The 22,504-nt window shown below is 43.2% G+C and overlaps 1 protein-coding gene across 24 annotated transcripts in view; it reads left to right on the top strand.

Moving 5' to 3' along the window:
- Positions 1-22,200, top strand: part of ICA1 (islet cell autoantigen 1) — a 148,892-nt gene extending 126,692 nt beyond the window's left edge. For 12 of the 24 annotated variants that reach the window (XM_042967018.1, XM_042967120.1, XM_042967090.1 and 9 more), the window contains 3 exons: positions 9,547-9,816; positions 19,642-19,731; positions 21,924-22,200. In XM_042967018.1, coding sequence (XP_042822952.1) covers positions 9,547-9,816; positions 19,642-19,731; positions 21,924-22,048 — 485 coding nt within the window. In that variant the 3' untranslated portion in view covers positions 22,049-22,200. Of the gene's footprint in view, positions 1-2,343; positions 2,533-9,546; positions 9,817-12,340; positions 12,997-18,490; positions 18,672-18,723; positions 18,822-19,641; positions 19,732-20,187; positions 20,284-21,923 lie in introns of those variants that run through there. The other 12 variants (XM_042967042.1, XM_007076672.3, XM_042967023.1 and 9 more) reach the window with 11 other exon arrangements.
- The last annotated feature ends 304 nt before the right edge of the window (positions 22,201-22,504 follow it).

Genomic DNA, 22,504 nt, shown 5'->3' with positions numbered 1-22,504 from the left:
TTGAATAGCTTTGCATTCCCAAGCAAATTGTTTTTAAGTAACTGTCATTTGTCTTTATAAATGACTTTAAATATGCCCAAGTACAAATTAGTACATGTGGGATTTGTCATCTTTAGCTTAATTACATAATACTCAGACTACTAAAGCTAAAAGTTATGTCACAGGTTGTATGCTATAGTAGAAAAAACATGGCTTTCAGAACCAGACCTAGATTTGAGTACTGGTTGTACCATAAACTATCTGTATAGCCTTAGGTAATTTGCTTCACACTTTAACTCTTTCAGCCTCAGTTGCTCCATTTGTAAAATGGAACCAATAGCAACAGTCTTCCTGGGCTGTTGTCAGAATTGGAGATCATGTATATACAGGGTCTCTCATGACCTCTGACACAGGAACACTCTTCAGATGGTAAGCAGTTGAGACAGTGGCATTAGAAACATTGTCCCGGTGGTATACTGTGCTGCACCTCCACTGAACCTTAGTTATTTTTTTTTTAATTTTTTTAACGTTTATTTATTTTTGAGACAGAGAGAGACAGGGCATGAATGGGGGAGGGGCAGAGAGAGGGAGACACAGAATTGGAAGCAGGCTCCAGGCTCTGGCAGGCTCCAGCCCAGAGCCCGACGCGGGGCTCACAGACCACGAGATCGTGACCTGAGCTGAAGTCGGACGCTTAACCGGCTGAGCCACCCAGGCGCCCCTACTGAACCTTAGTTAAATGCAGAGGAGGAGCTTGCCTGGCTAGGTCATCCACCCAAGTTCACCGCCTAAAATAATTTACTAAATAACTCTCCAAAAGAGAATCCAAAAGCATGGATTTGATTGAGATAAGCATAGTCTTAAATGACTCCAGGAAATTGACTGTTCAGCCTGGTATAGCCTTTGGTTTCCATCCCACCAAGGGTTTGCTTCTGATGATTTATCACAAGTCCAAAATTCCACTGATATTCTGAGACAAACTCTAGAGCACCCTTTGTCCTGGACTGCTGGTCCATAGTCCACCCTGATGGAACAAGTTTCTCCTAGGACTGGAAATGGGGCAAGATGATCCTATGGACCCCATTTAACTAGGGCCGACAATTTCCTCTACTCAGTTTGAGCTTGATTTGGGTTTAATTCCTGAAGTGTGAGAGGAAGTCTGGGGAACAGAAGGCATTGATTAAAGCTTTTTCAAAAATGGAAAGGCAGCAAGTAGAACTCTTACATTAAGTTTCCAGGGCTTAGGATTATAAACTTGGAAGAAACCTGCTTTCTTTACCAATTTCTCATTCCAGGCAACACACTTTGCAATATTTCATCAATGTCCACATGTTTTTTTGTCAGAATCATACTTATTTGTAAATATTGAAATCACCTCGGGTTATGAAAGTACAAAGCAAATAATTAAAGCAGACTGCCATTACCTGGCCTCCATTTTCATAAAAACGTTTCCCACTTGGCATAAGGATAGATTACTTTTATGAAATAAAGAGCTTTTGTCACAAATTTTTTTGGAGGGAGAAATATTGCAGGCTTGCAAAGGTGAGATAAAGACAATAATCTAACACACAATAGGTACCCACCATGTAGTTTTACCAAATCTTAACATTTCACAAGTTATTTATAATTAGCTGTATCTTTCAACTTGTTTTGAAAGGAAGACTGTTATTTCTCCTGTTGCCAACCTCTTGTTCATGTAATTTGCTCTTTTATTATCTATTTAATTTCACTGTTTTAATAAACATAAGTTTTGAATATGTATATTCACATCGGTACGTGATAATGACAGTGAAAATGTAGACAGTGGAAAATTCTGACTCCCATTTCTGCTTGCCATTCCTCTCTATTCCATATTCTCATCCCTATTTCTTTACATACACACAAGCAGATAGAAGTCCATATTCTTGTGTTTCCCCCCTTATTACAAAAAAGGGTTCTTGCTTTTGGATTTTGACTTTTTCAACTTGGTAGTAATGGCAAAACAAAAATTAACCCAGTACCCATGTATTTCTTCACAGAATTAAATCAGAAATGCTACTACCTGAGATAGATGCTTACTTTCATAAGCTTCATCCAGAGCCTGTCACAGATACACTGGAATAAGATTGTTATATTTCCCCTTATTTAAAACAACTTTTATAACTCATTGATTTACAGTTAACAGTCTTTGTTTCATAGAATAGCAGCTCATACCCTTTTTTTGAGCACTCACTTAATACAATCACCCAAAATGTATTGTTTCTTTCCCAAAATTGTATTCTTTCCCAAAACGTGTATTTGTTTTCAGGCAGAAAAGTTGATTTACAGATTGTCTCAGTAAAATGCAATGTCACATAATCTCTCCTTTCCCTTTATCACTGCCAGGCCATAAAGCCCTTCTCGAGGCGTGAGCCATGCTCTGTCACTATCTGACTCTTCTGCATTGGCAACCCCTAGGGCAGCATCAGCTTAAAGATTAACATGACCACAAGTCTAGAAATACTCTGTCAGTGCACAGAACTTGTGGTGAATGAAGAAAAGAACACACGATAATTAGTTGACTTCAAAATGTGTGCCCTTCAGAAAACCGCCAGAAGGCCCAGATCCTGAATTAAAACACTGATAATAATATGCAAGACATTAAGCAATCAAGAAATAAAAAGAGCTTAATCCAGGGATGGCTGCCTTTATAGGACTTGGGGGCTATAAGCTCTAGCGCCCTGCTGCTTGGGGGCCAGTTCACTCCCAGTGGTAATTCTGTTAGACAAGTAATGGCCAAGCCATGGTACAGTGTTATCAAAAAGCAGACCACTTATGACAACAACAAGGAGACAGTTCTCCAGGAGCCGTTGCCCCAAAAAATCACTCCGATTCAGTGTCGTAATGAAATGTGTTTTCTCCAACTAAATAGATAATGTAAATAGCAAACCAATACCTGGCCAGTTTATACAAATTTTTAAGTGAAAAAAAACTGAGTGACATTTTGCAGTAACTTTAAAGTGGCTCTGAAATCACCTTGTGAGCACATGTGACAATCCCAGCCTCAATTCATGAGTTAGTTGTAACATGCAGGAGTGTTTGTATTCCTCAAAGTTGGCTGAGAAAAAGAACTATCAGATAACTGAACAGGAAGTGAAGCTATAAAGCTAGTTATATAGCTAGATGAATTTAGCCCACCTAAATCTCATTATTTGGATTTATCCAAAAGATCCTTCTCTAGGACAAGACTAACTGAAATTTTTAAAAATTATAATTGTACACATTGCAACTAAAACGTTTGTCTTCTCCCATTTCCTTGGTTACTACTTTCAGACTTGTGACTCTAAATTCTGGCCAACCATCAGAACGACAAAGAAGCTTATTCAGTAGCTCCCTTTAGTCCGGGTGCAGACCTTTGGCCTGTAACAATAATACAGGCTTATGGCCCCATGCCTGGTTTCTCCCCAGATGTTCAGGACTATCTCTTTTGTTCTCTGTATAGAGCTGACTAGGAACCTGATTGCTTCCTCACACGCAGTGTGGCAAAGACTAAGCTTGTTATCTTTTTTCATAAACTTTTTCTTCTCCCTGTCTCCCTCAGCATCCTAGGATGAACAGCTGACATTGGTCCCTTCATAAAATAATGGTGCATTTTTAAAACCAAACACTCTCCTGTTCTTACTTGATCACCCTGTAGTCAGTAGTGTTCTGTATAGATTTCCTCCTGCCCCGGGTGTCAAGTTTTTCAGTAAGATTACTTGCTTGTTAAGATCTAATGTTAAAATGGAGGACCAGGACTGGGGATCATCAAGAAGTCTTTTTTCGAGTGCTTACTCAGGGTCTAGCACGATTGGGGTTTTTGTTTTTGTTTTTGTTTGGGGTGTGTGTGTATTCCAGAGAGTGGGTAGAGATGGATTTTTCCCCATCTGTTATTATTATTATTAGCTGTGTCTTTTTTCACCACAAGGGAGTTTTTAGAAGTAGTATTCTTGGATTCCAAACAAGTACAATTTGTTACCGGAGCCTTTTATAAGGACGAATACTTTTCTCGTTAGACTTTTTGTACGGTGGTTTCCCACCCCACTTCCCCCCGCCTTACTCTCTGTCAGGTGATGTGAGGATTGTGTTGGTTGCTGGGGTTTTTCATATGTATTGCAAATGTGTGGCCTTTACATTAGTCATAATGCTGAGAGTGGGGACCAGGGAGAAAAACAGAGAAGCAGAGTCTTCCTGTTTCACACACAGATGAAGGTAACTGTTGTGACATTTATCTCTTTGTTTTGCTGTGCTCTCATTTTTGGTCTATGTAGCTCCATTTCCATCTCCTGGGTTCCTAATTCATGCTGAGGTCATGAAACTCAGTATGATTTCAAAAATATAACCTGAGTGGGCTGTCACCAGTGTCCCACATCTACTTTCTGTCACCCACCCTCTATCTGAACTTAAGAGAGCTTCCTCTGTATGTCAGTTTTCACTCTGAAAACTCGCTAGGTCAGAATCAGTTAGAGCTCATTGGCTCAGAATCAGTTTTCCTAGGGAATATTTTCCCAGGGGCCTAGGAATTTTATTTTTGAACCCCTGGCCAGTACAAGGCAAACATGCTGCGTGGGTCTGCCATTCTGCCATGCTGCTTACAGCCAAGAGCGTTGCCTGGCTGCTGGTGGAGCCATCTGACCTTAGAAACCCTCAACACTTTACAAAAGCTTGAATATTCATTTATATATGACATCATTAACAGGCTCTGAGGGAAAAGCGGTGTGCTGCACTGAGAAAACATCTTGATCTGTGAGCCAGGGGTCCCCAGACAGATAATCTGTAACTAATAAATTATATGACCTTGGGCAGGTCATCTGACCTGGGTATCTTTTTCCTCATCTGTAAAGTGAGTTAAATGGGGATAATCTCCAAGGTTCCTTTCAGTTCAGTATGATTCTTCTCTCTAGGCATCTCACTGGGAGAAAACAGGCTTCCAGACAGGAAGGCAGGAAAGCATGTTTGAGGAATGGCAAATGTGAGGGAGTTTTGCCAAAGCATAGGTTTCTCTGAAGGCCTCATGAGTTGCTGGAAGGGCTGCCTTAGAGCTGGACTGCAGAGGTCCTAAATACCACTGTAAGGAGTGTTCCTTTCTTCTGGAGTCAGAGGGAGCCATTGAAGGCTTTAAAATAAGAAAATGAAACTCTCACAGCTGCACTGAGCAAAGGTATACAGCGAGGAGGGTGCCTTTTATGGAGTGTCAGCAGGCTTGCCAGTAGTAAGCCCCAAGGGACCCTTGAGTCAGGAGTTTGTCATCAGAGTTCAAAAAAACTTGGAATTGTAGATGGAGATTTGAAAGTCTTCCCAGGTGAGATTGAAACCATGAGAATAGATAAGATGTTCTGTAGATAATGTAGGGAAGGCAGATAGGCTTAGGAGGAAACTGTAGGGCAACCAGAATAAGAAGAGGCAGCAGGGATAGTATTGTTGAGGAGATAGGAAGACACCTGAGAGAGCCACTTCATGGAGACCCCAGGAGATGACAGCATTTCCAGCTTGTACAACAGGACAAAGTCCCACAGAGGGTGAGGCCAGAGAAAGGGATTTGAATCGGCCATGAAGATCTCACTGGTAACCTTCAGGAGGGCCACTGCTGTTTGGAGCAGGGGCAGGAACTTGACTACAGGTAGCGGAAATAAGAGCAGTGACAAAGTACAGTGTGTAGCTGTAGAAGGGAGAAGAAACCAGAGCAGCAACATTGGGGATGGGACGGGGTGCCCAAGGAGACAGCAGTCACAAGATTGGCTGTTGTTGGGATGTGCACACGTCTTCTGAGGTTAGGAGAGGAAGCCTTGGAGAGAGAAAGAATAGAGACGCTGGAGCTGAATCCCAGTGGGGGCAGAGCAGGCTCCCAGCAGGAGGGGAGAGTGTACCTAGGGCTGATGTTAAAAAGGAAGAGGGAGGGGTGTCTAGGTGGCTCAGTCACTTAAGCGTTCACTTCAGCTCAGGTCATGATTTCACCATTCATGAGTTTGAGCCCCGTGTCAGGCTCTGTGCTGACAGCTCAGAGCCAAGAGCCTGCTTGGGATTCTGTGTCTCTCTCTTTCTGTCTGCCTCTCTCTCTTTCTCTCTCTCTCTCAAAAATAAACATTTAAAAAAAAAAAAAGGAGGGAATTCATAAATGATTATAGAGCTGAAGACCTAGAGGTGAGAACTAGAGTTCATTGTGTCTATTGGCTTCTATTTTTGTAGTAACATCTGGGGTTGGGTTATTGGATGTGAGAGTGAACATGGAGACTCGGGAGCCTACAAGAGCATGACGGGGACTTGGAATGGTCTGTATCTGTGGGTTGGCACTTGAGAGCTCCAGAACTTTGGTTTACCCTTGAAGACAAAAGCAGGATGGGTGCCATGACCCAGGCATGATACTTGCTCAGCTACCTGGGTGGAAGCCCTGACTCTGCCTGTACAGCCCTTACCAGGGTTTCTCTCAAAGTGCTTGTCATCTCTCTGTGTGTGTCCCCATTTTCTCACAGTTGAGCTGAATTATTTCCAAGGAAAATGATAGCTTGATTCTTAAGAGCTAGTGTTATTTTTCAAGTCTTGACTTGTCTGGTTACAGACCTAAGCCTGTCCTTTTCTACTTGTAATTAAGTTTTTCTTATGAGTTATGTATAGTAATTTCAAGCATCTTAATTATCAGGGCAGTAATTGGGTTTCCCTGTTTTCTGGTTCAAGTCAGTGCCAGTTTCATTGCTTTTAGTGAAGTAATAAGTTCTCTTAGAGAAATGTCCACTGTGCAGCCCACTTTAACTGTTAAATAGCCAGGACACTAATAGCCCAAATTCAGTGGTAGATCTCCAAGTAAATTTCTGTTCAGAAATAGCTCTAGACAGTATCATCCTTGCCATGGGTCCTTTTCTCATTATTGTCAGTGAAGTTGAATTTGACAGAATACAATATTGGTCAGGAATCTTTTGGTTGGAAGTAATAGAAACCCTTCTCTAAGTAGTTTAACTTTAAAATTAAAAAGAAAAGAACATATTGGGTATTGGTCCATGTAACTGAGGACATACAGTGGTGGACTGGCCTCAAATGAGGCTGGATGCAGAGCTTAGACAGTGTTGTCAATATTCTATTTCCAACTCTTGATACTGTGTTGTTCTATGTCCGGCTCTCTCATTCCTGGGAGCCTCAAAACTGTATCTTTAGAACCTGGAGTCTGAGAAAGACATCCTCCTCCTTCCCCCTTCCATATACCAAACTCAGCGAAGCCTCTGGCATGTGCTCATCCCTGAGCCAGTCTCCATGGTCTGAGAAATGAAGGACTCTGGCCAGTCTAGATGAGGGGTGGTGAGGCACTTTATGTAGTATTCACCAGGATCTGGTGGAGAAGGTGTTTCCAGAAAGAGAAAACTGAAGAGGAAGAGGGAAGGGATGCCAAGTTAACAAAACCCACAGAAGTCCACTCAGAACTGTCACACACAACCTAAATAGTTAAAGATTAAGCTTCCCCAGTTTCTGGTTATTTTTTGGAAGGCTTAACGTTTATTATTGTTGCTAATGTTAGTCATGATCTTCCCTGGGTTGACATCTTGATGATGTCAAATCAAATGTCAATTCAAATAAATTGATGATGTCAATTCAAATCAAAGAGTAGTCAGGGTTTGACTTAGCAGAGGGCTGTAAAGTGACTTCAGGAAGAATATGCATAACTTCCAGTGCTTATCTAAAGTCATCCCTTCCTCTAGAGTCTACTCTTTGATTTGAGTTGGTTCCAGTAAAACAGGTTTGGTTCCGCAATCAGCTGGTTTCAGTCAGGCCAGAAAGTAAACCAGGAGAAAAGGTTTGGATATTCCAGTCCCAAATGAAAATAGAATGTATGGAGATTTGTGAAGTTAATATATGTAAAAAGAGTTGACACCAAGCGAGATTGAGAGCCGAAAGGAGGGAGGATGCCTAGTGAGGTGTATGTTAATGGACACAGCCATGCTTTCTGCCTGCATTCACAAATATGGGCTGTCCTACCCTACCCACCTGCCTTTCCACCATGCACAGGTCAAGGTGGATCCTGGCTGCCCACCCTCCTAAAGAACTGTCTCGCAAGCCTATTTACTAAAATGCCATTTCCCTTGTCTTCTCATCACCCACCTACAAGCTACGTCCAGTGCAAATTTCTGTGATAACACAAACAATAAGAATACTTAGACAGTTGTCCAATTAAAGCCATATTTCGCTACTATTTTTAAACCACAGTGATAAGAGAGTGACTGGACTCCTCCCTTCCTGGATTTATAGCCAGTCTGCTTAGCACATCAGAAGTCCTCTCAGTCAGAACACGTTTATATAAAGTGTGGTTGAAAGTAGATCCAGTTAAGCTGACAGATAAGCTTTGTGTATTTTTTTAAAAAGCCTTCACTTGCTAATTGTCTCATATATTTGAGGAAAACCTGTTAATCTCACTTAATATGACGGTATCAAAATTGCAGTATAGCTCAGAAAATACAAATCACGATTATTCCTTCTCTTCGTGACTTACGTTTGCAGTTCCCATGTGGCAAGTAGGTACCACAGCAAAGCCACAGTTAGTAAGACCATCAGTCTTTGGTGTTCAAAATATGTAGAAAACCCAGTGAAAGGTCTTGTAGGATTTCTGGCTAGTGATGCCCCCATTCTATTTGTATTCCCTGTTAAGTGTTTTGTCAGTGTCCATATTATGAGAATGAATCTCTTCTTTAAAGTCTCCCTTGTGGACAAGCAATGAGATTTAAAGGTGTATTTCCTTTCATCTTCCTGATAATGCTTTGAGGTGGGCATTATTAATATTATCATTTTACAGGTGAAAAATACAAGAGACCCAGAAGAGATAAGGGTCTTGATGTAGTCACACAGCAAGTAAAGAATGGCCTCGGGGCTTACCCTCTGGTCTGGTTCTCATTCCAACCCTCCAGGGACTGTGTCTCTGGCCTTCTCTAGGTGGTTCCATAATTTGCCGTTTTCCTGTCATTCTTTCACTGCTGCCCTCAGGCAAACCAGACCCACCTTTCCTCTGCTCTGGCAGAGCCTCGAGGTGGGTTGCATTTAGTTGCAGCAAAGGAGAAAGGAAGCAAGAGGCCTTCCTTGGTCATTGTTGGACTTCCTGACATCTTCTGTTCCTGCCCAAGGCGTGGCAAGTGTCCTCTCCCCATTGTGGATGACAGGGCAGACTCCTGCAGGGTGTGGTGGCTGTGGCTTTAGGGCTTGTTGTATGAAAAGATTTGGGAAGCTATACAAACAAGGAATGAAAACCTCCCACATGCCTTCAATCCTGGCTTTGTTTCCTGTCTGAGAAATGTTTTGGTGGTAAATTTGCTTTTATATTAAGGAAAGAACAAAACCCTAGAGTTTTTAATGGAAATCCTACTGATGCCCAGAAACTGGACTTGCTTTGGAGGAAGGGGCATGAATGACAGTGGGACTAGAAATTGAATTCTGGAATTTAAGAGAGACTATGATGAGAATCATTTATGGTTTGATAAACTTTTTCTTAAATGTAGCCATCACCCAGTGTGCTCCATCCCAGCCACCCCCTGTATTTGCTCCCAAAAGCTTGGGCCCTGGGTGGTGATGTGTTTTGTGCTCTGTTACTTTGATCAGCTTGCCTGGGCCCAGTGGCGGGGACCCTAGAACCCGAGGGTGCTGACAAAGATGACCTGCTTCTGTTGAGTGAGATCTTCAATGCTTCCTCCCTGGACGAGGGTGAGTTCAGCAAAGAGTGGGCTGCCGTGTTTGGAGACGGCCGGCCGAAGGAGCCAGTGCCCACTGTGGCCGCCGGAGAGCCAGACCCCAGACCCCAGGCAGGCTCAGGATTCCTTCCTTCACAGCTTTTAGACCAAAACATGAAAGACTTACAGGCCTCACTCCAAGGTACGTACCACGGGGATTGAAACAGGGTTTGTTGTTGTGTGCTCGTTCTTTATTTTTAATCCAAAAGCCTCTTTCTACCTTCTTTGTCTTTTTTTCATGTTTTCTGGGTTTTATTTTATATCCAGTGTCTTTTTAGTTGAAATCTCAGAGTCCTATCCCAGCTTTAAGATAGGTTGCTTCTCATAATTTTCTTGCTTTTCATAATTTTCTTGTCATGTTCATGTTTCCTTTTAATGACAGGTTAGAGAGGTGGCTCTCAATCTTACAGTCTTGCTCTCATTTTAGATTTTTGCAGGGCATACCGTAGAGAATCTTCCCGGTTGTGACCCTATTGGCTTTGGCCAATTCTGCCTAGCCAGTTCTCCACATTTCTATAGACATGTCGTCTTTCTAGGTGCCAAGTAACACCACGCTGGGCTTCTTAACTCTTTGCACATTGAATTTTATCTTGCTTCTTGCTGTCTTTCCATCCTGGCTCACTGCAACGCTGAGGATGCTGTCAGTTCAGCTGCTCCTGTTCTGCCTAAACCACGGGGCTCAGCAGCCCCATGTGCCTTGGCCACAGACGAAATACAGTTTCCACACTGATCATCTGTGGCTGGCAACATTGGTCAGGGTGCAGGGCAGCACACTGGTTGAGAACTGCCAGCATGAGGAGCGCATTGATTTAGAGGGCAAAATTAAACTCAGATTGAAATTGAAATTTTAAAGTTTGAGTTTCTAAACAGACCTTGGGAAGGAGACTATTTTCTAGTATTTCGACACCGTTTTCCTCCTTTCATGTCGCTTTAATTGTAAGACAGGAATCACTATTAAGTTCTCAAGTTGTTTTCGTTTTTCCATGAATTTAGGCTATCACCTTAATAAGTGTTTATCTGGCACTTAAAGCTGAGAACAAACAGCAGAACTGGAATGATTAAGTAATTATGAGCTATTAAAAAAAAACCTCAGGTCTTTGGAGATGAGATCATGGACACAGCAAGAGTTGGTGGGCAAGACCAAAAAAAGGTGTTCCCTCTTTTTTTTTTTTTTTTTTTTTTTAAATGAAATACATGATTCCTTTTATCTTCTTCTGGGAGTCTCATTTTGTAGCCATGTCATTTTTTTTTTTTTTTTCAGTAACAGAGTTAGAGATAGGAGAGATACATGGAATCCAAAAATACTACACCCTGAGTTTCACCTCTGGGTTTCGCCATCTCTTTTGCTGGAGCCCCAGATGAGCACCAGTGACTTGAGTTTCACCCCCACCCACCTGCGGGGGAGGTGCCAACAAGCTGTGGGAGAGCTGGAAGCCCAGAGCCAGGATCTACCTCTCAGATCTTGGGGCTGCTGGAGACTCTCCAGCTGTGCTGCAGGATGAACCCGATTCAGGCCCCCAGCTGTGGAGACACTAGGGCCTCTGATGCCCAGAGGAATGGTGGTGGCAGTGCTCTCACTTAGCTGGGGTGGCTGAGTGTCATTCACTTGTGAGTGGCCCTCACTGACAGCTGAGAAGTCAGAGCTCCATGCCTTTTTCCTGAGCAGGCAGGGTGAGAAGATCTCAGCTCAGGGGCCACAGCCCTGGAACTATGCCTGAGAGCTAGGACCAGAGCAGTGGCCATGGACTTGGCACTTTAGCCTTGTCCCAAGTCCAAGGAAACAGCACAAAAGCACACTTGGGTCTAAGAAGGGAGGTGTTCTGGGGCACCTGCGTGGCTCAGTCATTTGAGTGTCTGACTCTTGGTTTTGTCTCGGGTCATGATCTCACAGTTTTGTGGGATCGAGCCCCGTGTTGGACTCTGCCCTGGCAGCGTGGAGCCTGCTTGGGAGTGTCTCTCTCCCTCTCTCTGCCATTCCCCCATTCACACTGTCTCTGTTTATCTCAAAAAATTAAATTAAAAAAAAGGAGGGAGGTGTTCTGACAGTGAAAAATGCAAGCTCATTTTGGAAAGAGGTCTTCTTATACTGGTAGAGAGGTACTACTACCAAGGCAGGCCATTATTTCTCAAGCAAGCAAAATCTAACTTGATGTTGCCACCCTACTAGCTTCTTAGCAAGTTTCTCATTCAACAGAGATTGGTTGGGTCCTTCTGGGTGCCAGGCACTGGGGATTCATATGAAAACATAACAGACAAGGCTTCTGCCTTCCTGGAACTAACATTCTAATGAAGAAGAGGTAATGAACAATAAACATAATAAAGAAAAATCACATAGTGGGTTAGAAAGTGATTGGTATGATGAGGAAAAGGAAAGCTAGAACCAGGGGAAAGAGACTGTTAGGTGGAGTGCAGGGTAGGTCAGGCTGCAGAACTAAATAGGATTCTCATTAAGATGAGATCTGAGCAGATTTGCAGGAGATGAGACAATCGGCCATGTGGAGATGCAGACAGAGGGAACCCATGTGCCATTGCCCAAGGGAGGACACCCCTGGCATGCCCAAGGGTCGGCAGGAAGAGCACTGTGGTCTAAGTGAGGCAGGGAGGCAGAAGCTAGGCCACACAGGGCGTCCTAGCCTTTGGAACAACCTGGGCCTTTTTTTTTTTAGCCCAAGTGAAATTGGGAACCATCATAGCATCTTGGACCAACGATGGGTATGATCTGATTTACCATTTAAAGGGATCATCCTGGCTGCTAAAAGTTTCCTTTTCTCTGCTGGTGTTCTATGAAGACCAATGTTAAAGGAGTTGTTTTGTAACCTCTGAGTTATCCTGTTGCCTTTGCATGCCAACAGCCATCAATTGAATGTCTACGGAACTTAAAGTGACAGAAAAAAAAAAAAAAGTGGAACCTAAGTGTTTGAAAGAGGAAGCTCATTCAGCCTCTCTCACACCTATGGACTCCCAGCAGGTACTCCCAGAATTCCACCACTGGTGCTGCCTGAATTCAAGGAACCTTCAAAACAGATGTGGTACAAATAAAGGACAGCCCCCCTGCTTTGATGATTGATCATGTAATCCAGTTACAACCACAGTCTATGCTTTTATGAGGACTTTCACCCTAAAAAAAGAGGAAAAGATGAATATTGGCTGTAGATTTTTTTTTATTACATCCATCGTCTAGAAAATGCATCTATATACATGAACTGCAAAAGCATCTAAGTAACTGTTAAACTTCTGACACCTCGTATTGGAACTGCTTCCCCTGATTATCCAGATCATCTCAAAACCCAAATTAAATAAACAACTGAAAAGTCAAACACAACATGGAGTACAAAGGCCCATTGGCATGTTGGCTTAGTGAAAGAAGCAGTGGTAGAGAGTTGACGTAACCTAATCCTCACCACACCCTTCCTAGTCAGGTACTATCATCATCTCCATCATAGAGCCCAGGAAACTGAGGAACAGAGCAGCTATGTAATTTGCCTGAGATCATACATCTGATAGGAGAGAGAGAGTGAACCTGAGCCATCTGCTTCCAGAGTCTGTGCCTTTCACCTTTCCCTTCTGGCTGGCTCTCTGTACCAAGTCTTTGATGGCAAATGTGACTCCTCAGTGGGTTCCTTCAGGCCTCTCCGTGGATGCTTCCAGAGGAGCAGGAATTATAATATGATTAGCCTGGCCCTGGGTGTCCTGGACACACACACAGACCAAGGACAGGTGGTTGCCATGAAGGAGGAATGTGCATGTGGGGAGGCAGGGTCCCTGTCAACCACAAAAATCAGATGATGTTCCAGAATAGAATATTTGAAATCGAGATTGTCTATAGAATCTTCTCCTGTGCTAGCAGCCACCCACATCTTCCCTGAAGCGCATTCCTGCTCAGTCTCAACCACCGCTGTCCTGGTTCTCTGTGAGGTCCAGGTGGGGCTGCAGCCTCAGGGTCAGAGTGTCAGGAGAACTTCGGGAATGCTCCAGGCTTGGAGGGCAGCAAACTCTGCTCTTCCACAGGCTGCATTTCCCTCTCACTCTCCCCTCCTCCCTTCTCCTTCACCTCTTCTGTCTTCTCCCCTCCTTATCTCCCCATCTTCCTCTGCCTCCCTCCCTCCTTTCTTTGTCCTCTTTCCTCATCCATTCCCCTGTGCTCTGGGGAGCAGAAAGGAAGGGGGATTTAGTAAGATAACAGTTGCATTTTCCTCTGCTCCCCACCTCAACTTCAAGGTCTGGGAGAGCCAAACAAAGCAACTTACATTTAGGATTAAGTTGGGCTGAACATTTGAAAGAGGAGTTAATTTTATGTAGGATTTCTAAGAGTTTCTGAAGTTACCAGCATAATAGGGGCTGGAATTTCCTGTGTCATACAGGGAGGAGAAAATAGTGCCTTCCTAAGGCCTCTTAAAGTGAATAGAAGGAGAGCTAGCCAGAGGGGGTTGCCCAAGGTAGAGATGAGGTGAGGCTGATAAGCCTCATTTGACATTCTTCTCCATTCTCCACCAATATCCCAAATTTAATTTAGAAATAGACACCGATACTGAAAAGACTACCATCTGCTCAAAATAAATGCACCAGGACATCTTGTGATTTAGGATTCTGCAAACCAAAGTTAGGAGTTTTGTTCCACATTCTCACAAATGTACAGCCCTGTGTTCCTTCTGGATATTCTTTTGTTTTATACCATGCCTAGGTGCTATTGCCATCTGGGTGGGTTTCTATTTAAGGCTAATGTAATGCCAGGCTTTGCATTATCTCAAATTCACCTTTCCTCAAACTGAGCTCGCCTCTTGCCATTCCTGGCTTAGCCTGGTTCCAGATAACGTATTTCTGGGGCTCAAAGGATATGAAGGAGAAGACTGTGGCGTGCAGTTAGAGTTTAATGCAGTGGTACTTTCAACACAAGCCAGTGGAATTTTTGTTCCATCAAAGAAGCAGCTTGTTGAGGAGCATCTGTAGGTCTTGGATATGTGCAGAATTTAAGTGCCTCCTTTAATCCATGGAAGGGGCCTTGATGACCATCTATTCCACCCCCATTTAGTATATGAGGAAATCAGGGATTCCCACATAGGTCTTGTGACTTGCCAAGTTGTTGGAGTTTTATATCCATCATTTATATAATTTCTCAACTCCTCAGATTGGCTTACAAGGTCCTTTAGGACCTGACCCCAGTCCCACTGCTGCCTACACTCCCCACACCTTTACTTAGCATGACTTAACAACATTGTTTTGCTGGAGAAACATGTATTATGTCAGTAAGCTGGACTCCAGCCATATCGAACTTGAGTGAGCCTGGCTCTACCCACCACTGGGCTCTGGTACGCATTCTCGCTCCTCCTTAGAGCACGTCACCCACCTACACACCCATGATGCTTGCTTTCCCTAGTTAAGTTCTCATCCTTCTGGTTCTCAGCTTCAATGTCATTTCATACACGGAGCCTTCCCTGACTTCCTGTTCCTCCCAGCAGTCCAGGTTAGATGTTTCTGCCTCCATTCCCTTTGTACCCGGTATACTCACTCATTCCCATTCTCTCACGTCATTTTAAGATTGGTCTAATTTTCTGTCTCTTGCTTTTGGTTGTCATGGGCAGGGCCCATGTTTGTGTTGCTCACCATCATATTTCCAGAACATGGCTGAGTGCCTGGAATACAGTAGATGTTCAAAAAAGACTGGGTGGATGGAGGGATGACAAGAAGGGAGGGAGAGAGCAGCAGACATTGAATCACTAGATTAAAAGAAAACAACCCTCAGCTAATCTCAGGGGTTGTTCCTCGTGCTTGCTGAGCTGGACTAAAATTCAGTTTCGGCTTAGATTTATTGATGGCCTGCTCTCTAGCCTCTCTACTCTCTCGTTTCACCTACAAGATCCTATCTTATTCAACAACAACCACCTATGAGGCAGGAATTTTTACCCACCCTTTGCAGAGATGGAAACTGGGGCTCAGTACGGGAAATATGGATGGCTGGGTGGTGCTTGGCCACCATGGCTGTGGTGTTCCCACTTTCCCTTTCCCTGCCAACCCCACCCCAGAGCCCCCCCACGCTATGATCATCAACCCAGCCTGGGCTTTTGCTCTCCCAGCTAGTGAAATTACATTCATGGTAAAGTGCTCCTCTGGATGGTGTTATTTTGGCTTCACTTGCTGCTCTAGCTGGCCAGTGTTATTTCTGGCTGATTTATATTTTCCCTTATGTAAGTAAAGGGGGCAGGATTGCTCCAATAAAATTTTATATGTGTTTCCTGCAAATGGGTAGCACAGTTGACATATCAAAGGATCTGTGAGCTAGGATAATCATTTTGCTCACAGAGCTCTCAGCTCTTGCTCTGCGGCCCCCACCCTTCACCACCCTCTCCTGACACAATTACTCTGAGATGGGGAGACATCTTTCTAGCCACACCTTCATGTTAAAAACGCCTCAGCCAGCTAACACCAACTAGAGAAGAGTTGATGGCAATTACAGGAATATTAGCTACACGAAGTTCTCTTTAAATAGCATTTTTTTTTCCTGACAGAAGCCAAGACATTTGAAATCTGGCTTGACATTCCATCCATAATTACCCTCATTGCACCCCTCCCCTAAATAATTCCCAAAGTGATATGAGTGAGGGTGACATTGCAGCTGAGTTTATATTTTCTTTTCTTTCTGTTTTAGCCAGTGTCCCAGCCATACTATTTTCTCCCCCTCATGCACATAAGTGCGTTAGACTTCTGCTTAATAGCTGTTCTGAGGGAACAATATGACTTGGCAGACTGGCTGTTGCTTCTGCTCCACACTGTGGGACAAGAGAATAGAGACAGCCTGTGTCTTTGTGAAAACTCTGAGGTATGTTGTCCCCATCATCTTAGACTCCAATGAGGGGATGTCATCAGACTCATCGTCCTTCGTTTCCTCTGCTCCAGAGAAGCCCCCAAATCCATAGATTCTAGATGTTGCCTGTATGATCATGAGTGTTTAGGTGAGCAATATTCCAAAACCCACAGTTACAAATGAATCCAATTAACAGACATGTATTGTCTTTATAAAGGAATATGCCATTATAATCCAATAGGCTTGAAAAATGATTTATATTTCTGGTACTTTTAAAATATGATTTGATATACAGACATTTTATTTATTTATAACTTTTCGGGAACATGCCCATTACATAAAGTGAGGGGAGCTCGGTTTTGACATGTAGATTTATTTCTGCCTCCTTTAGGAATGTGTTCCATTTTATACTCTAAAAAATACAATGCTTCCAACCTGCCTCACTTTTTGAGTGTTCTCTGCAGCCATTTAAAAAAAATGACTGTTGTGCATATTTTTGAAATGCGAAAAATTATCTCATTGAGTTCCCACTGTATTGAATAACATATAGAAACCAGGGAGGGTTGACTTCTGTACCTCTGATTTGGCTTTGCTCTGGGTCGGTTCGGGTTCTCTCTGAATGTGTGGATCTCCTTGAACTCAGAGAGCTTGACAGAACTGAAGAGCTTAAAGCTGCAGGACCTGAGGAAGTAGGGTTCTGAGACAGACCCCTCTGTTTCGTAGGAGAGCCTCTGCCTTTGTCTGGCTCTGGCCTCAACCAAGATGACCTGATCCTGATGGAGATAGTGACCCTTGTGCAGCCTCCTTGGAGACCGCCTATAACAGTGCTTCCCAAACTTGCATTTATAATCACTGGGGAGTTGTTAAAACAGTTTCCTGGGCTTTACCCCTAGGGATTCTGATTCACTGGGTCAGGGTTGGCCCTGGGAACTTGCATTTCTAGCCAGCTTACAGGTGATACCCATGCTGCTGGTGTGGGCACCACACTTTGAGAACCACTACTCTTAAGAGGTTAAGGCCAGCCTTGCTGGGGGTGCGGGGAAGGGTCCGTGGGCTCTGCTGAGCACAGGTGGGTCTTGAGTACATTTGGTGTTGGGGAGAGGATTGTAGGGGAAAAGGGTAAAAGTCACCCAGTTACATTCTACCTCTTTCAGCTTTATTTGGCATACTTATGGAATCACGATTTTAACTTTCCACATTTGCCACTGTTTTATGTGATTTGCGTTTAAAAGGAATGCTCATGGGCCAGTTATCTAGGAACTAGGGAGGTTGTGTTACTCCTGGATTACACTGAATACTGGTCATTTCTTAAAACTGCTTTTTTTGAACTGTAATTTACATACCATAAAAACCAGCCATTGTAAAAGAATGGTTCAAGGATTTCTGGTAAATTTATATTGTGCAATTAACACTATAGTCCAGTGTTAGAACATTTCCATTATCCTAGAAAGCTCCCTCAAAATCTGGTGCTTTTGATGGCTTATGAATTATGTTAACTACATATTCAAGTACCTTTCCAATGAATAATAATACTTTTAAAAACCCTCTATATGTTTGCATTGTTTTAGAACCAATAAATAGGTCAAAGGCCTCCTGTTTTATTTGTCATTGGTTAGTCTTCTCGGAGAAGTCTGTATGTCACTTGTCTAAAATGAAATAATTCAGCCAGTGAGTATTATAGCATCTACTATGCCAAGCATTGCTTTGCTGTATCTTAAAATAATGCTTTATAAGTGTACTTCTTATGGTTTAAGACTATTCCCTAAAAGTTTATCCTAATTCAACAGCCATTGTGTGCCAGGCAGCACAGTACAGGATGTAAAGATGATTAATACATGGTCCTATCTCCAAGAGGCTCACAACTCTAGGAGGTGACACAAAATTGCAAACTAATAAACAGAGTAAGAGTTGCTAATGACATCTCCTATTACACATCTTAGACTAGTGGCAGGGGAAATGAGCAGCATTAAATGCTATCATTTTTGTGGCATATACTCATTGACTTTTCTTGCTCCAGAAATTGGTTTCACTGCCCCAGCTGAACTGTGCCATCCAAACATGTTGTCTTATGAGGGCCTTATAGGAGACAAAACCTTTTCCAGAGAAAACACTGTAAGCAGAGCATCCCAGTAAAAGGATACAATTTTAACAATGATGGACCCGACAGTGATACATCATCTGATGGTCTGTGTTTCATGGTGAGAATCAAGAATGGACTTAGTCCACAAACACCTTCCTATGCTGCATTAGGTATTTTGGAGCACATTGAAGAAGGAATTTCTTCTCTCACTAAGAAGACAGGACTTAAACATACCAAGAATTAAAGCAGATGTGCAAAGGAGTATATGGTAAAGTTCTAAATTAAATGTGAGCCATGCCAAAACATCTAGCCATGCCAAAACATCTAGGGAAACTAGGTGTGCCTCTCCCCAAGCAGGACTGCCGGATGTTAAGTTTACATTAGAAGCAGGAAGAGCACAGGGGGCATTACAGAATGTTGGGTTACACAAGCCAAGTGCCATTGTAAGGACATGGCAGCAAATTGGGGGAGGGGGCTTTCTTTCCCCTCATAAACTTGGACTAGACTACCATTTATTTATCTGTATTAACTAAACTTCTCAGATTAGCTGGATACAAAATAAATCAGCTGGATCATAATGAAGTGGAGAAGACCCACAGTTTATTAGTTGTATCACTATATTTACTATTGTTCACTTTTTTTTTTTTTAAGCTTTCTCCATTTATGACAGAAAAACAAGGCACTTGATTTCCTTGGAATGCTATGGATAATCTTTGGTGTGACCATGAAATGATGTTACTTGAGAAGAAAAATGGGCATAGAGCTTAAAAAAAAAAAAAAAAAAAAAAGTTTCAACGTTAACAATTTCACAATTTTTTTTTCCAAAATCCAATTTTTTCCCTAATTTTCCATACTTATGAATTAGGTATAATTATATATATATATATATATATATATATATATATATATATATATATACTGTCCCATAAAATATACCCCAGGTATGAAGAACATGGCAGAAGGGTCTTGTCACCCTTTTCCCTTTCTTTGGAGGCCACTATGGGTGAGACCGTGTGTGTGCCCAGTGCCTGGTAGGGCAGTGTGCCTGTTCTTCCCTCGACCTAACAACCTCTGGTTTTGAACATTAGGCTGGTCAGAGAACAATGTCAATCCTCCTCCTACTCCATGGCCAGCACCACAGGCAAGCAGTCCAAATGACAACAGCCCTGCAATGAAAGGTAATATAGTGTTTTATTCCCTGGAAATGACAATTGCCTTCCTTTCAACTAGCCTAACACTATTTTCTGTCTTGTCTTTACTAATTTTATTTGAGCACCTAGGGTACAAAGCATGGGCTACAAGGGTGGAGAGTTTTACATGATCCTAGGAATTATGTTCTTTTATTCTGGCCCAGTGTCCCAACTAATAATTCCCCTTATTAAACCAAAGGAGGAGGAACCAAATAACCTCTCCCCATGTGATTGTGTGCTGACCAAGATTGAATGGTTCCAGCAAGGTAGGAAAGGCCAGTGAAGTTTGCTGTCTTTGGCTGAAACTACCATTGCCTCCACCTAACAAAGAGCCAGGTTTACTTAGCTGTCAGAGGAGGGCCTTTCAAGCTTGTGGGACTGTTCTTTTCTGAGACAGGTCCCCAAAGAGAACCTGTGCTTGACTGAAGATCTCTGTATTTGCAGCTGTCTCTCCCTTTGGTCATCAGCCACTTTCCGTGTTAACCACAGGAAGTTGCAGGGAGTGTCTTTATCATCCAGAAGCATTCCCAGGATGTTCTTGTAGGTATTGTGCAAACAGTTGCACCTGGTTTCCCAAACTCTGGCAGTAGAGGTCTAGGGAAGGTGAGGGCTGCACCAAAGTACAGTCACCTGACTCCTCCTAGCAAGGCCACAGCTACCCTCTGAGGCCACCCTACACCTTTGGGAGGTTAGGAGGAAAAGAGGAAGTGGATGTAGTGATGTAGTGTATTTTTGCTGGAGATCTCTTTAAGAGATCTTGATATTCCCTATCAAGAATCGAGATGGCTAATCCTCTTTAAATCAGTCTTGCCCCATACAGTTTGTTGTGTGGACTCCTACATGACTAAACGTTGAGTTGGTTACTCCCTTTTTAAAAATTATTCCCCACTCCACTCCCCAGCCAACCTATATTGAGATCTCTTGGGTCTCAGTTTATCGTATCAAACTAAGCCAAGTGTTCTGCAGGTTGATTGTACATGGAGATCAATTAATGTTACACAATAACTTGCCTCTTGCCAGTGAGCATTGCTTGTAGTCATTTTATCTCTGTAATGGATGTGTTGATTATCTCATGATAAAGTAATATACCTATGAGAGATTATGGGGAAAAACAAAAGACAGGAATCAGAACTATACCATGATTGGCACCTTATCTTAACATTTCAGTGCCATTTTCGTGAAAAGACCAAAGGCCTTGTTGCTGTAGGATAAGCCCATAACCACTGTCCTGTTCCTCTGGCATAACCTTGTAGCAGCCTGTCCCACCAGTATTTTCTGAGACTCTTCCAGCCAGATGGCAAGCACATTCCTTGTTGCTCTCAGCTAGAAGGATAACCTGTCAGACGTTTTCTTCGTGCTTTTGATACTCCCACCTGTTGGGGAAGGGGAAAAAAGCCTGGGTCGTCCAAGCCAATGAACTTCGATCCTCATGTGGAATGATTTATATAAAGAGGCCCCAACTTGTGTAGAAATCACTTGCATGAGGCACTCTTTTGAAAATACTCTCATCTGGAAAATAATTTGGCTCTGTAATTGTGGCATTCGGGAAGTTAGGGCAGGTGGTTCAGTTAAAGAACAGTTGAAGGGAGCATCCATAGATGGTGAAGTGGGAGGGGTGTGAGGGGGGAGGAAGGGAGGCATGTCAAAGGCCTCCTCCCTCTAACAGGAGATGGTGGATGAGGGCAGTGACCCTGAGAAAGGAGAAACCCTCCTCTCAGCCTGATGCTCTAAAGCCTGAAAAGAGTGACCATCATACTTCCCTTGACCCAGCAGATTCAAAAAGATTCCTCCAGTGGACACTGGAAGGCACCATGCATCCTCAGCCATTCATTCGATTTCTGAAATCACAGTGATATTTCCTACTTGTGTTGAAGCAGCACCGTCTGAAGTTTTAGGCAACTTGTTGGGCCGTGCCATCCGCTGGGATGGGGATGCAGGTGTGGATTGACACTGGGCTTGTTCTTCACTGAGCTTCAGGCCATGGTTTAGAAATGTTTCTCCGATAGCCAACAGGGATATGTGGAATCCCCTAGCTAGTTTTAGAGACAGAGTGTAATAGGATTCGTCTGAGTGAGCAGTATCCTCCCTTTTCCAGATGAGCCTGGACCCACCTGTATGCAGCATGGCAGAGGTGGGCCTTTGGAAGGTACGTGTATTCATGTTGCCTGTTCTCTCCCCAGAACCTGCCAAGGCTGCCTCCTCAGACCTGACTGCCTGGTTCAGCCTCTTTGCTGACCTCGACCCACTGTCAAATCCTGATGCTATTGGGAAAACCGATAAAGAACATGAATTGCTCAATGCATGAGTCTGCAGCCTCTCGGAGGGAGCCCTCGTGCCACTCCTCGGCCACACACCTGGGGACACGCAGACGTATGAAGTGATCAGTATGCTGTTTTCATATTTACGTGCCATTTTAATAAAATGAAAGGGTCAGAGGCCCTGTTTATATTGGTATAATTATTTACTCTTATTTGGTATAAAGGGTTTGAATGTATTCTCTATGTGGATCTAACAATACACGATTGTCTAGGAGCAATTTTCCGGCTGGCCGCTCTCCTGCTGACGTCCACATTATGGCTGCTGATGTGTCACTGGGCTACTGTGAGATCCAAGTTCAAATCATCAACCTATTCTGTGTTAGGTTGCAGTAACGAGTCCTGTAGCCTAAGAGGCGGCGGGAGGCTAGCAAAGCTTAAATGCCTCCTCATGTACTCCCTGCCTTTGTTGCCCTCGTAAGGGGGCTGCAGGAAGACTTCCCCTT

This window comes from Panthera tigris, chromosome A2 (assembly GCF_018350195.1).
Source record: "Panthera tigris isolate Pti1 chromosome A2, P.tigris_Pti1_mat1.1, whole genome shotgun sequence".
In the NCBI taxonomy this organism is placed as follows: Eukaryota; Metazoa; Chordata; class Mammalia; order Carnivora; family Felidae; genus Panthera; species Panthera tigris.
Note: the sequence above shows the minus strand (reverse complement) of the source record. Positions and strands in the feature narration are given on the sequence as shown.